Raw genomic sequence first — 15466 nt, 5'->3', positions numbered from 1 at the left:
TTGTGAACTTGTATTGAATTCTAAGTTTTCTTTATATTTAGACATATATGTGATATTTATAATGGCTTACATTTCATCCCAGAGGAGAAGGACGATGATGATGATGGTGGTCTTGAGGAAGAGGAGGAGGAGGTTTTAATAGGGAATGAACTCTTCCCGCGTCGAGTGGATGGAAGCACCACTCGTGAGCGTTTCAGAGGAATCACTGCCCTCGGAGGAGGAGCCACCCGTCCGTGATAGTCAAAGAGCCTAACCGGATAAAAGAACCAAAGGAGATGTGCAGAGTTTAAAACAGGCGTCATAACATCATTAACGCTCAAAACCAGGCTTTTGATTCTGAATTATATGGAATTCTAAAGGTTTTTCACCCCTGAAAACATTTCTGACTCCTAATTTCTGGTTTCCCTGCAATTAGCGGAGCTACTTTTGAAATTCGTCATCATGGCAGGCGAATTTTTCAAAAGAAGTTACAGAAAAGAAAGAAGGTACAAGAAAATGTCAAACAAAGGCACATGCCCTTGCTCTCGCATCAATCTCGCCTGGATATTCACAGCTCTCCACCCAGCTGACATTTAGTAAATGTCTCTGCTAATAAACGATGAGCTCATAAGAAGCAAAAGAGCGAAATAAAACAGGGCTTTTTAGAAATTAAAGACGAGCTTTACTAAAAGCTTATGAATTTTTCTCCACAATATCTGCTTTCTCAATATTCTTCCAAGGACGAACTGTAGGCGTTTAAGATAAATTATATCACTGATTATCTGTTAATGTCATTTTTAATTACGTTCATATATTTGTATTAGGGCTGTCAGTTTAACGTGTTAACTTAATTAGTTATGAAAACAATTACGTGATTAAAATATTTTAACGCAGTTAACGCACTGGCCCTGCCCCCAGACCTGTACATCATCTTATATTTCATACTGTTGACAAATATGATGCAGGGAAACAACTCCATAAATGCAGTTATGCCCTAAAATTCAAGATATTGGTGCAAAAAATGCTCCTGTGTGTGTTTTTGTCTCATATTTATATCACACCAGCAGCTAGAGCAATATCAGACGAGGGCTGTTTATGTCCGAATACCACGAGTGCAAATGTGATTTTATACAACAGTTCAGTCAATAAGAAATTAATATTGCGTTATTTTAAACATAATATAATGTTTTTTGCACAATTTTGCAGAGAACATAACCTTTAAAGCCATAGCAGAATTGTTGCGGGTCTCCGAGCAACTCAGCGGTGTTTAGTTTCTGAATGAATCCGCGTTTTGAACGAATTGTGTGAACCAATGATTCAAAGGCCCATTCATAAAGAGAGCCATTTACTTCATTCCTGAATGAATCAGCTGTTTGAATCGAATGACTCAAAGACATTTACCGCCACCTGCTGGCAGATTTAGTTTTTAATTTAGAGTATAATTCCATGAAAAAAAATTTAATAAATAAATAAATAAATAAAAATAAAAACATTAAAGGGACAGTTAACCCCCCAAAAATTTTATTCTGTCATTATTTACTCACCCTCATGTTGTTTCAAACTTTTCTTTTGTGGAACATAAAAGAAGATATTTTGAAAACTGTTGGTAATAAAGCGGTTTTGGTTACCAATGACTTTCATTGTATGAACAAAAAATACTGAGATGCTTCTCAAATTATCTTCTTTTATGTTCCATAGTTTACGTTAGGCTGTTGTAGCCTAAATGTTTATGTGTAATAAATTTTTACAATTTTCTACAATTTGTAATGTCTAACTGATCATTTCTCATTTAACACAAAAATAGCTTTGAATAATCTTTTGTGGGTATTTTCAGTCAAATTAATTTAATTAATCAAAACATCATGTAATTAATTAGATAAAAAAAATTTAATCGACTGACAGCCCTAATTTGTATGCATCTTTTCATCTTTACATACTGACATTTGACAAATCTTAACGTAATACATGAAAGATCATGCTGCTGAAGGACTTGAGTGTTTCAAAATGTGTGCAGTCAAATTAAAGGTAAATAAATGCATACATACCTATTGTAGAAATCATCCCTGTAGTAATCATAATCAAATTCATAACCACTGAAAAAGACAAAACAAAGGCACAGTGTAAAGTGCGATTTGCTATGTCAGGATGTGATGGAGGGCAAATTAGCCCCTTGATTTAGACTTATATTTACAGCTCAGTTGACCAGACAGGAAGATTTTACACATGAACACTAATCAATTTATACCTGAGATTTAAATGTGTTAAACTCAAATCATCTGACAACAATCCCATCCATCTACACGTTATTTAAACACCCTGCTGACAGACAAATCAATAATATCTTCAGCCTTCAGACAGCATGCAGAGCTCCCATGAACACAGTTACTGCAGCAATCAAAGCGGCTTTGTTTATTAATTACAGTGAGAAACCTCCTGGAGTTAGACTTTGGCTTGTTTTAGATCCTGACAGTGAGGCAGACACTTTCCAATTTGTGTTTGACCCCTACTTCGACTTCAACCAGTAAACTTTGTGTGAACCCTTTAGAGCACCAGCAGCACCAAACATCTCTTCAGAAGACTTATAATGTCAACTGACAAGGTAAGCAATAGGGATGCTTCTTCAGTCATTTTTATTTTATGTACAGTGGAGTGCAATAAGAAATGAGCCATACGTTGAACTGAAAATGAATTTCAGAATGTTCTGTTGCATGATTTGAAAATGTTACTAAGAACATCTTAAAATGAAAGGAGTTCAAATGAAAAGCTTATTTGATTAGCTATAAATAGTGTGGAATCTTATATATTTGCTTTTTTTTTTTTACATTTCTTTTGTGCTATAGGCTGGTTGAGCATGTTGGCAGGTCAAACAGAAGATGGGATGCTCTCCAGTGTTGCTTATTGTAAATCATTAAAATAACAACAAGCTGAGTCTCTCACTGCACATCTATTCTTAGATGTTTTTTCCACCAAACTTCCAAGCATCTAAAATCACCTACAACCAATCACATGCAACACAACACTATACCTGATATATCAAGGGACATTGAAGTCTTACAGAGTTTGAATAGCCTCTCCCTGCTGGTTATAGCATGAATAAAATCTATGAATATTGTACACCTATGATAAATAAATTCATGAACTAACTTAGGCCTAAGTTTTCCCCTTCTCCCCATACTGTCTACTCAACATTCTCCACACATACACATTTATACACATATACATTAATATCTGTCAAACCAAATACGAAATTATACACATATACATCCATCTCTGTCAAATCATACACAGCCATTATACACATGTACATTTATTTCTATCAAATCATACCCTTACACCTGATGCCTAAATCTTCACCATCTTAGCCTATACACACATAACCCTTTAGCACTCTTCCATCAAACTCTGTTACATTACTCACAAATCAGAAGAAAAACATTATAAATATATAAAATATAATAAATGTTATATAAAATATTGCCATATTAAAAATAAAATAAATCAGTAAATGTATTTAATATATACATTTTAAATTTATTTATTTATAGTCTAATTTAATATTTTTACATACATTTATGTGCGTGTGTGTATTTTATTATATATATATATATATAAATTTTACAGTGGGGCAAAAAAGTATTTAGTCAGCCACCAATTGTGCAAGTTCTCCCACTTAAAAAGAGGAGAGAGGCCTGTAATTTTCATCATAGGTATACCTCAACTATGAGGGACAAAATGAGAAAAAAAATCCAGAAAATCACATTGTAGGATTTTTAAAGAATTTATTTGCAAATTATGGTGGAAAATAAGTATTTGGTCAATAACAAAATTTCATCTCAGTACTTTGTTATATACCCTTTGTTGGCAATGACAGAGGTCAAACGTTTTCTGTAAGTCTTCACAAGGTTTTCACACACTGTTGCTGGTATTTTGGCCCATTCCTCCATGCAGATCTCCTCTACAGCAGTAATGTTTTGGGGCTGTCGCTGGGCAACACGGACTTTCAACTCCCTCCAAAGATTTTCGATGGGGTTTGAGATCTGGAGACTGGCTCGGCCACTCCAGGACCTTGAAATGCTTCTTACGAAGCCACTCCTTCGTTGCCCGGGCGGTGTGTTTGGGATCATTGTCATGCTGAAAGACCCAGCCACGTTTCATCTTCAATGCCCTTGCTGATGGAAGGAGGTTTTCACTCAAAATCTCACGATACATGGCCCCATTCATTCTTTCGTTTACACGGATCAGATGTCCTGGTCCCTTTGCAGAAAAACAGCCCCAAAGCATGATGTTTCCACCCCCATGCTTCACAGTAGGTATGGTGTTCTTTAGATGCAACTCGGCATTCTTTCTCCTCCAAACACGACAAGTTGAGTTTTTACCAAAAAGTTCTATTTTGGTTTCATCTGACCATATGACATTCTCCCAGTCCTCTTCTGGATCATCCAAATGCTCTCTAGCAAACTTGAGACGGGCCGGACATGTACTGGCTTAAGCAGGGGCACACGTCTGGCACTGCAGGATTTGAGGCCTTTGTTACTTTGGTCCCAGCTCTCTGCAGGTCATTCACTAGGTCCCCCGTGTGGTTCTGGGATTTTTGCTCACAGTTCTTGTGATCATTTTGACCCCACGGGGTGAGATCTTGTGTGGAGCCCCAGATCAAGGGAGATTATCAGAGGTCTTTTATGTCTTCCATTTTCTAATAATTGCTCCCACAGTTGATTTCTTCACACCAAGCTTCTTACCTATTGCAGATTCAGTCTTCCCAGCCTGGTGCAGGTCTACAATTTTGTTTCTGGTGTCCTTTGACAGCTCTTTGGTCTTGGCCATGGTGGAGTTTGGAGTTGGACTGTTTGAGGTTGTGGACAGGTGTCTTTTATACTGATAACGAGTTCAAACAGATGCCATTAATACAGGTAACGAGTGGAGGACAGAGGAGCCTCTTAAAGAAGAAGTTACAGGTCTGTGAGAGCCAGAAATCTTGCTTGTTTGTAGGTGACCAAATACTTATTTTACCGAGGAATTTACCAATTAATTCTTTAAAAATCCTACAATGTGATTTTCTGGATTTTTTTTCTCATTTTGTCTCTCATAGTTGAGGTATACCTATGATGAAAATTACATCACAGGCCTCTCTCATCTTTTTAAGTGGGAGAACTTGCACAATTGGTGGCTGACTAAATACTTTTTGCCCCACTGTATGTATGTATATATATATATATATATATATATATATATATATATATATATATATATATATATATATATATATATATATATATAAAAACACACACGCACATAAATGCATGTAAAAATATTAATATAAAATATATATATATATTTTAATATACACTAAGTATATAGAAATTAAATTATAGAATTAAATTATGGGTTTAATACGCCAAGCTTCAATTTGTTTATTACTTCAAAGTTAATGTTAATTTATAAATATATGATTGTTAAATTCATGTTTTCCAATTTCCATAACATGCACTAATGATTAATTGTGCACAATAAAACCAGGACAGCCATTTAGGATGCAAACAAGGTCAAACTTAATGCAATTGTGTATTTAAATACATGTCATGCATATTATGAATATCCTGTCAACTATAGAAACTGGAATGAGGATGATTTCGGGTCATCTAACTCATTATATTCTATTATAGGCATCTCTTCGTTTCTCTGACCATTTCATTCCAAACTAATTAACATTCAAAGCTCTTCTTTGTTGGTTTGCTCCTGTTCTACTCTCCTAATTAGGCCTACCTCAGGATTACATAATGGATTGGTTTGAATTAGTTGATTTGAAATGCAAATCAAGACTTAATTAATTAAAAAAAATATAATGAGAGTGATAAATAAGGAATTAAAACCCAGAATCAGCTAAAGTAAAATACAATCATATAACACAAAAAAAGAACCAAAAAAGCTAAAGCCCCTGGATAGACAATCTTTCAGGCTCATAAGTGCCTGAAACTGCCAAAAATCCATAATTTAATGTCGCATTACTATAATTCTATTATTCTTTACTGAGTGCTAATAAAAGGAGGAAAAAAATTCCATTACATTTATGGACAAAAACATAAACAGCGCTAATCCAGTAATTGTTTCACAGTCCAGTCACTATTTATTTAGCTTTAGTTAGTATGTATTGTTCACTATGAAAAGCTCTGAATCCCTACAAAAGCTTGTCAATAAAGCAGCAAATGCCTAATACCTTTTCAAACATTGATTTTTCACTCATTTTCTGCTTGGTTAGTTTTCACTGATGTGTCTGGAGAGCTTTTCGCTTCCTATAAGGGTTCAACCATCTAACCGAACCTGTGAGACACAACTGCAGCTTCAGCAACTGAACGAATGTGCTGATAATCGCAGACCGCGGGCTGTTCTGTTATCTAAACCTGATAATATGACAAATGTGCTGACGGCTTCATTCAGCCACACAAACCAGACTTTAATCCGCTCTACCTCAGCTCTCCTAACAAGGGAGCATGTAAGAACAGCAAATGCAAATTTCATTTACACTGCAGTATGCAGTATATTTCATAGGAATCGCTCACCTGTAGACAGCAGTCAGGGGTCGTTTGGATCCTGCTTTAGGCCTGTAGGGTTTCGGCTCTCCGGCCATGTTAATATCTGCAGAAACACAGAAGAATTCAGAATCAAACACCTGTAGTAATGAGTTCTCATTGCATACTGAGGTTGTCGGGTTTAGTTTTCAAACCACGGCCGGGTAAATAAATCCATGCAACTTCTCTCTAAATCAGCCTTTAATGACTCAAGCGTGGTAGGTAGAACAATGTGGTGCCTGTTTGATGTTCAGCAAATAATTTGGAGCCCTGGGATTGTAAAACAAGAAAAAAAAAAAAAACATATCCTGTATTCCAAAAATACTGCAGAACTTTGTTTTCCCAAATAACTGTTCTCTAAAACTGATTTTGTGCAATCTACTTCTTAGAATGAGATATATATGAGAAATGCAGTCCATTACAAACACAATTCACATATAGCAGGCAAACAGAATTTTTGTAGAACTGAACTTTCTGTGAATCGGCATTGCATGCAAAGCTATTAATGGTGCAAGCGCTAGTTTAGGTAATGTGGTGCAACGCTGTGTTGATTTTGTGGCATATTGTTTTTAATAATTCAAAACATTTTGCCTGAAAAGTATGCATGGGCTGTCCTCTGTCTCGTAAAACAAATGCCACATGGTTTGGTATTTTGTTAACTAATGCAATGACATTCATACATTTTTAAATAGTTCACCCAAAAAGGACTGAATAAAACACTGTTACAGATAAAAGACTCATATTTTTGTCGAAAACAGTGGTTTGAATTTGAAAACGTCTTGTGTATTACAAACAAGCAGCTTTTCACTTCACAAGACATTAATTGATGGATTGGAGTTGTGTGGATTACTTGTGGATTATTTTGATGTTTTTATCAGCTCTCATTCTGACGGCACCCATTCACTGGAGAGGGTCCATTGGTGAGCAAGTGATGTAATGCTAAATTTCTCCAAATCTGTTCCAATGAAGAAGCAAACTCATCAACATCTTGGATGGCTTGAGGGCGAGTAAATTTCAGGAAATTTTCTATTTTCTGGTGAACTATTCCTTTGTGTGGCTAACATATCTAAATACATTTTGGGGTCATTGTCAAATTTAATTTCAGTCAATTTTGTGCACTGTTTATCCATAGAGCATATCTTTCAAAGAACTATAGATGAAAACCTACAGTGGTGTGAAAAAGTGTTGGCCCCCTTCCTGATTTTTTATTTTTTTTGCATGTTTGTCACACTTTAATGTTTCAGATCATCAAACAAATTTAAATATTAATCAAAGATAACACAAGTAAACACAACATGCAGTTTTTAAATGTTTTTTTTATTATGAAGGGAAAACAAAATCCAAACCCACATGGCCCTGTGTGAAAAAGTGCTTGCCTCCTAAATCTAATAACTGGTTGTGCCACCCTTTGCGGCAACAACTGCAATCAAGCGTTTTGTGATAACTGGCAATGAGTCTTTCACATTGCTGTGGAGGAATTTTGGCCCACTCTTCTTTGCAGAATTCTTTTAATTCAACCACATTGGAGGGTTTTCGAGCATGAATGGACTGTTTAAGGTCATGCCACAGCATTTCAATTGGATTTAAGTCCAGACTTTGATTTGGCCACTCCAAAACCTTAATTTTGTTTTTCTTCAACCATTCAGAGGCGGACTTGCTGGTGAGTTTTGGATCATTGTCCTGCTGCAGAACCCAAGTTCGCTTCAGCTTGAGGTCACAAACAGATGTCCGGACATTCTCCTTCAGGATTTTCTGATAGAGTGCAGAATTCATGGTTCCATCAATTATGGCAAGTCATCCAGGTTCTGAAGCTGCAAAGCAGCCTCAGACCATCACACTACCACCACCACGTTTGACTGTTGGTATGATGTTCTTTTTATGAAATGCTGTGTTGGTTTTATGCTCAATGTAACGGGACACACACCTTCTAAAAAGTTCAACTTTTGTCGCATCAGTCTACAGAATATTTGCCCAAAAGTCTTGGGGATAATCAAGATATTTTTTGGCAAATGTGAGACGAGCCTTTGTGTTCTTTTTGGTCAGCAGTGGTTTTTGCCTTGGAACTCTCCCATGGATGCTGTTTTTGCCCAGTCTCTTTCTTATTGTTGAATCATGAACACTGATCTTTATTGAGGCAAGTGAGGCCTGCAGTTCTTTAGATGTTGTTCTGGGTTCTTTTGTGACCTCCTGGATGAGTCGTCTTTGTGCTCTTGGAATAATTTTGGTAGGCCGGCCACTCCTGGGAAGGTTCACCACTGTTCCAAGTTTTCTCCATTTGTGGATAATGGCTCTGACCATGGTTTGCTGGAGTCCCAAAGCCTTAGAAATGGCTTTATAACCCTTTCCAGACTGATACATGTAAACAATTTTGTTTCTCATCTGTTTATGAATTTCTTCAGATTGCGGAATGATGTGTTGCTCTTTAAACATGCTTCACTTTGTCAGACAGGTTCTATTTAAGTGATTTCTTGATTCAACAGGTCTGGCAGTAATCAGGCCTGGGTTTGGCTAGTGAAATTTAACTCGGCTTTCTAAAATAATGTGGTTAATCACAATTATTTCATGATTTAATAGGAGGGGGCAATTAATTCTTCACGTAGGGCCAGGTAGGTTTGGACAGCTTTTTTCCCTTAATAAATGAAATCATCATTTAAAAACTGCATTTTGTATTTACTTGCATTATCTTTGTGTAATAGTAAAATTTGTTTGATGATCGGAATCTTTTAAGTGTGACAAATATGCAAAAATTTTAAAATCAGGAAGGGGGCCAACACTTTTTCATACCAATGTATACTAAAACAACTTAATTTCACTGCCGCAGTAAAAGAAAGAGAAGAGATGAATAGGAAGAGAATGAATGCTGAAGCACTTGACCTTGGTGCATCTTTATGTACATTAAAGCATTTCATCCTTGAGCATTACCACAATACAGAACATCTGTGAGACTTATCTCAACTATCTGACCCACACAACCCAGTACTCCTGTCTGCAGCATTCATCACAAATACACTCCACCGCTGTCATTCAAGGGAATTCAGAGGGGAAACTCTGCCATAGAACAGCTTTAAGATAAATGCGACATGGTTACAGTCACATTTTATACTGCAGCTCTGAGATCTCACACTGATAGATATGGACAGACTGTGCCTAGTGGTTAACAGTTGAGCTGTGAAAATTATACATCACTTGCTTACCAATGGATCCTATGCAGTGATTGGGTGCCATCAGAATGAGAGTCCAAACATCACAATAATCCACACTACTCCAGTCCTTAAAATTAACACCTTGTGAAGCTTTTCACTTCACAAGATGTTAAATGATGGAGTCGTGTCGATTACTTATGGATTATTGTGATGTTTTATCAGCTGTTTGGACTCTCATTCTGACGGCACCCATTTACTGCAATGGATCCATTGGTGAGCAAGTGATACAAAGCTAAATTTCTCAAAATCTGTTCAGATGAAGAAAAATTCATTTTTGGCAGAACTATTCCTTTAACAAATACACTGAACATAAACAAGGACATTTTGTCATGTTTACAAAGCTTCTTGCGATTCTTGGTGTTACTGGATCAAAATGAGAGGATAAAATTTGACAGAAAACATGAAGCTTTTTCAGAAAGCATCTCCTTGCAGAAATCCTGTTATATATGCAGATCTGGGGTAAATGCTCAAGCACATCGGCTCACAAAGTGACTCAGACGTGGCCTAGCCAACGTTACTTCTGCAAACAGCATCCTTTTATGAGAAATTAGACTCTGATTCCTATTTAAGAAAGCATTTGTTTGTATGCGGTACCCGTGCAACGACATCTGTCCAATGAAGTAGAGAGATGCAAGAGAGTGATGTCCATTTTTCATTTTTCGCTGATTGATGGTAGGCACAAAGGAGACATAGCTCTGGCCACGAGGGAAAATTTTCATTCATCTGCATCTGTTCGCCAGACTTCTAATGGTTGCCTGGAGACAGGCCGAGCCGAGAGGAGCTCTCCGTGGTCCTGAACCCTGTGCTGGCTGAGGGAGAGTGGAGCTTTTTCACTGTTTGGATCGTAGCACCATGAAAGCTTTCCATTGAAGCGGGCACTCACAAAGAGACATGCGAGGCATCTGAAACAAGTCCTATTCAAAACAAAGTCCTTATTCACAAACCTTTGTTATTTAACATAAGAAGTGTTACCAAAAACTCTTTAGAAAAAGTATTCAAACTTAGTGGAATTAGTTTTAAGAAAAAATATGCACAAGCACAGTTTTCAAGCAAATTCCAAATGATAAAAAAATAGATATACTGTTTAAAAAGCATCTGGTTGTCAGATGTTAGAGGAACATGTCCATAGTTAATGTGATGAGACGGTCTCCTGTGTAATCATTTTAATCTGACAGGCAACAATTCTCAAGAATGAAGAGCTATTTTGTTTCTGTATATCATGCTCCTTTTTTTCCTCTGAATAAAGAACAACCTCCATCTTGTCTGATCTCTTATCAGTTTGACCTTACAAACACACCACAAACGCAGTAGTGTAAAACCATTAAATCACAAAAATGCTGCAATTTCTGTGCGGTGGTAGACTATGCAAAGAATAAATGCACAGAGGGTTTGTTGTGTGGAAATGATGGGGTCAGGATCTCTTCTGAATCTCCGGTTTATTAACACAGGTTTGTTCTGGTTTGGTTGTGGATATCAGGAAAACAATGCATAATGTAAATGAAAAGAATGCAACCAAACAATACAAATAGGCTTATCAACTTTTAAAAAATAAGACAAACATCTTCAGATGTGCATCGCAAGACATCATCTTCAGCTGTGCATCCAATCAAACTCTATTTTTGGTCACTAAGCAATATGGCTGATACTACTGCAATAGTTTTCCCAGTGTGTGCTCAGTAAACCACACTTCTGGTCTTGCTTATGTATCACAAAACAGTAATTTTCCTATTCAACCTATGTCATGTAATTTTGCATATTGTAGGGCCCGTGCAGTTCACTGTTATATGCAATCATGATCACCATTTGACGTCCATTGTAAAGCCATTTGAGAACCACTGCATTAAGTTGTAATCATTTCTGAGTTCAAAATACTTGGATGGTTTTTTAGCAAAGAAGGAGAGAGAGAAAGAAGGGGCGATCTGTGAAACTGAATATGTGTGGAATGGATGTGAAATGAACAGAATCAAACTATTGTAATTACAAGTAACATTTGTGCACAGCGATTATTCTGTTCAAAACTGGAACGCAATGGAGGAAATACAAATTCATTACATGAATTCATTCAAATTGAAAATTAGAATGAAGTCTTACATTTTTAGGGCCTATTTACTAACCACGTTGTCAGCAAACACTGGGACAAATTCACTAAAAATTAAAATTGGAATTAAATGTACTTTTTTAAAGGCCTATTTACTACCCACTTTGTCAGCAAATACAAAATAAAATATTGAATTTCAAAATAAACATTAATATAATTGAACTTAAAATAAACTTAAGTTTAAATTGTAAAATTAATAAATTATGTATGTAGCACAGCAAAGTTTGTTACTTTAAAATCATGTAAACATTTTAATTTATTTTAAAATAAATGTTTTAAATAATTTAAAGTTAAATTAATGATAACTATAACTAGCATAGCAAAATCTGTTGCGATAAAAAAAAATCATCAAAAGAATTTGAATAATTGCTAAATAAATGTATTACATAAATTTAGGTTTGAATTCTAAAAGAAATAAATTACATTCACAACTGGCACAGCAAAGTCTGCTGTTATAAATGGAAAAAAAAAAGTGAATTATTTTAAAATAAATGTATTGCATAATTCAAAAGTTTTAATTGTAAAAGACATAAATTATAGATGTAACTGGCACAGCATGTCCTCCACCAGTGACAACTGTCAGTAATTTCATTTAACATTTGCAGAACTCTACCGACCAATTAGAATCAAGTATTCCAGTGAGCTGTCTAACATATATATATATATATATATATATATATATACACCCCAGCTGGGTGCTGATTTATCCTTAGTTGCCATCTGTTGTACTGCTTGCTAAACAGAAGAACAAGCAGACTGCTGCTTACAGCCAACCCTTCATTTTCTTCCACTTAGCACACTGTCACGTCTGAAAGTCACAAGCGTAAGGTACACACTCACACACCTTAATATAGCACACACACACACACACACACACACACACTCTCTCTCTCTCTCTCTCTCTCTCTACCAGCCACATACATCTCCATGTGGCGTCTATTTAAAACCTGATATTCAGCAGGAGGTACACTGATAATTATGTTGATGCATCTAATGATATGTCATGAAATGTGGTGTATGTGTCTATCTTTCTCAGTGTTATCACCTGCAAAACACAGCATCTCATTCTCATCTCGTCTACTTTTAAGGTGCTATTTGGAAACTGAACAAAAGATCATCACGAACATGCAAACATCTTTTATGGTGTACGAATGAAAGCAAGTCATGAGGGTGATGCTAATTTCATTTTTGCATGAACTATTCCTTTGATAGCACAAGTAACGACCACAAAAGTCCATGCAGAGATTTTCCACGGCTAACTTATGCGTTCATTTAAAATTCCTTTACTGACCTAATTAAATGTGCCACGTTTGGCAACACTCATCTGCACTTTTTTTCTTGAAGTTGTGCAGTTGCATCTACATGAGTTGGTCAGTGAAATGTTAAAGCTCAGCACTGCAGGGTCCTCCGTAGGCAGACCGGCCTCATCGCATATGAAGCCCTAACTCTGCTGCAGACAATATGATGTTGCAATGAAAAGCCAAGACATCAAGCACAAACTCTGCTTTAAATGAGTAAATAATGAAGCACTGCAGGCGCCTGAGGGATCGGGGTGTTAACGGGCTTATAGCCGTGATCAGACGCATGCGGCTAGATGTGAGCAGCTAAAGCAAACATAAACATCTCCAGTGCGGGTTGGCTCTGATAATCCAGCCGTATGAGGCGATCATGCCTTTTGATGATAATCTGGCTGAAGAATTTTCCTTTGCACTAAATCAGTTACGGCAAAGTACTCATCCTATAAAAATCCTGTTACCACGCTTTGAACCACAGATCAGCAAGAGATTTTAGAATGAAACCACAGTATTCAAGTCCAGCTAGGATTTAAAGACTTTGATCGTGGGCTGGTGAGTTATGCTGCCTTGACATGATGTGACACACAGGAAAAAAGAAAAAGAAAAAAAAGTTTAAATGTTAGGGTAAAACATATGAATTATTTTACTATAAAATTTATAAAATCCATAAAATTTATGGACAACAACTATGATTTTCCAGATTTTTGGAAGAAAATATGTAACAAAAATGTAATACCAAATAATTTATGGTTGAAATCTCTATTTGATTTAAACAATACATGCACTTTTACAGTAAAAAAACAACATTTTCTTAATAAATATGTGTCACCTTATAGAATTAAAAACAATAAAGACAACCACAGAAATACTTAATATATAATAATAAATAAAAAATAAATAAAAAAAACAACAATGTTGTTATCGTTAACTAAAACTAAAAATGGAACAGAATAAAACATAAATATTAGATGAAAAATTTCAACTTAAAAAAAAAACAAAAAAAAAAACTAAAACTAGAAGTGTTGACTTGGTAGCTAAATTAAGTAAAAAAAATAAAAATAAAAAATGAAATTACTAAAATTTAAAAAAAAATTAAATAATAAAATCTGATTTAAAATATTAATATATTACAGTACCTGTAATGGTAAATTTTTCTAAACCCCAGCTGCCCGTTTTTAATGTAAATTTAACAAAATTTTGTGGAAGTGTGTAACATTTTATAATGGTGCAACTTAGAAGAAAAAACACTGTATTTGAACTACAAAACCGATCAAGGCCCCTTGCATTGTGCCTGTTGCTCTAAATTGCCTAAATTCTGATTGGCTGGGATTTCCACAAAAATTAAGAGCAAAAATTGCAGACGCGGTGAAAGAAAGCACATGCTTTATCTTGGGAGAGCACATTCTTTTTACATTTACAACCCAGGAATACTTCATTTTTTGACTGGATGTCTCACAAAGCTTTTCCACTCATTCTGTGTTTCAAGAAACTGTCTTTTCCTGTCGCTATTGAAATAATCCATCTGATATAACATCATAAGACATCTGCCATACACCTAGCTGGAATTTAATGGCACCAACAGGTACAACAGCTGGGCTTTGGGAATTTACAAGACCAGAGCAGGATGCAATGAATTACACGATTAAGTGATGATGACAGATCTAATATAACACTTAGCTGAAATAAAACCAATTAAATAACAAGAACACCTGCAGGAGTTTAGTTAGGACTAAGCAAACTATACTCTATGAATAAAAGCATTACTTTACCATGCAATTTTGGCTGTCTGTGTATATAAATTTCGTTCGAGGCCAGAGGACATGCGACTACAAGGAATTCTTGTGAAATTTAAACAGCGGTCCACACTCATCAACGTCACACTCACAGCCCCATTCCTCACAGCCCAGTGGGATGACCAGGTCAAATCCATCCGTCAGATGTGCATTGTGGCTCTGAGATCTATAAACTTGCACTGACAGGGTTATCACACAATAGACAACAGGCCCGGAAGGCACTGGAGGTTTCATAAAGATTTCCTAATAAAAATAGCACAATGAAATCTCTCTATTATTAGTAACTGAGCAGAAAAGTCTTCCGTTTAGATCGTTTTCTTTATATGACTCTCTCCTCCTAATGCACATCTGAATGTCAAGAGGGATGCAAAGTAGTGTGGGGCTGTTCATAAATTTAGAAATGTCTACTTTTAGAGTGTGCTAGTTTTAAGAGTCTTATGGGTGTCGAAGATCTTGAGATACAGATATGTATAGCTTCTGTTTGACAAAAGGTTTGCGTAAATGATGTATGGTTATGTTCACACAGCAGCAG

General features: G+C 35.9%; 1 protein-coding gene across 6 annotated transcripts in view; it reads right to left on the bottom strand.

Annotated features, from left to right (window-relative positions):
* The window catches only part of LOC131533180 (RNA-binding Raly-like protein), a 141317-nt gene that overhangs the window by 15989 nt on the left and 109862 nt on the right, over positions 1-15466 (bottom strand). For 5 of the 6 annotated variants that reach the window (XM_058765332.1, XM_058765331.1, XM_058765329.1 and 2 more), the window contains 3 exons: positions 6537-6612; positions 2025-2072; positions 71-249 (listed from right to left, as the gene is read on the bottom strand). In XM_058765332.1, coding sequence (XP_058621315.1) covers positions 71-249; positions 2025-2072; positions 6537-6612 — 303 coding nt within the window. The remainder of the gene's footprint in view (positions 1-70; positions 250-2024; positions 2073-6536; positions 6613-15466) is intronic. The other variant, XM_058765330.1, reaches the window with a different exon arrangement.

Source organism: Onychostoma macrolepis, chromosome 24 (genome assembly GCF_012432095.1).
Source record: "Onychostoma macrolepis isolate SWU-2019 chromosome 24, ASM1243209v1, whole genome shotgun sequence".
NCBI classification, from domain to species: Eukaryota; Metazoa; Chordata; class Actinopteri; order Cypriniformes; family Cyprinidae; genus Onychostoma; species Onychostoma macrolepis.
This window is presented reverse-complemented; position numbering and strand designations above follow the sequence as displayed.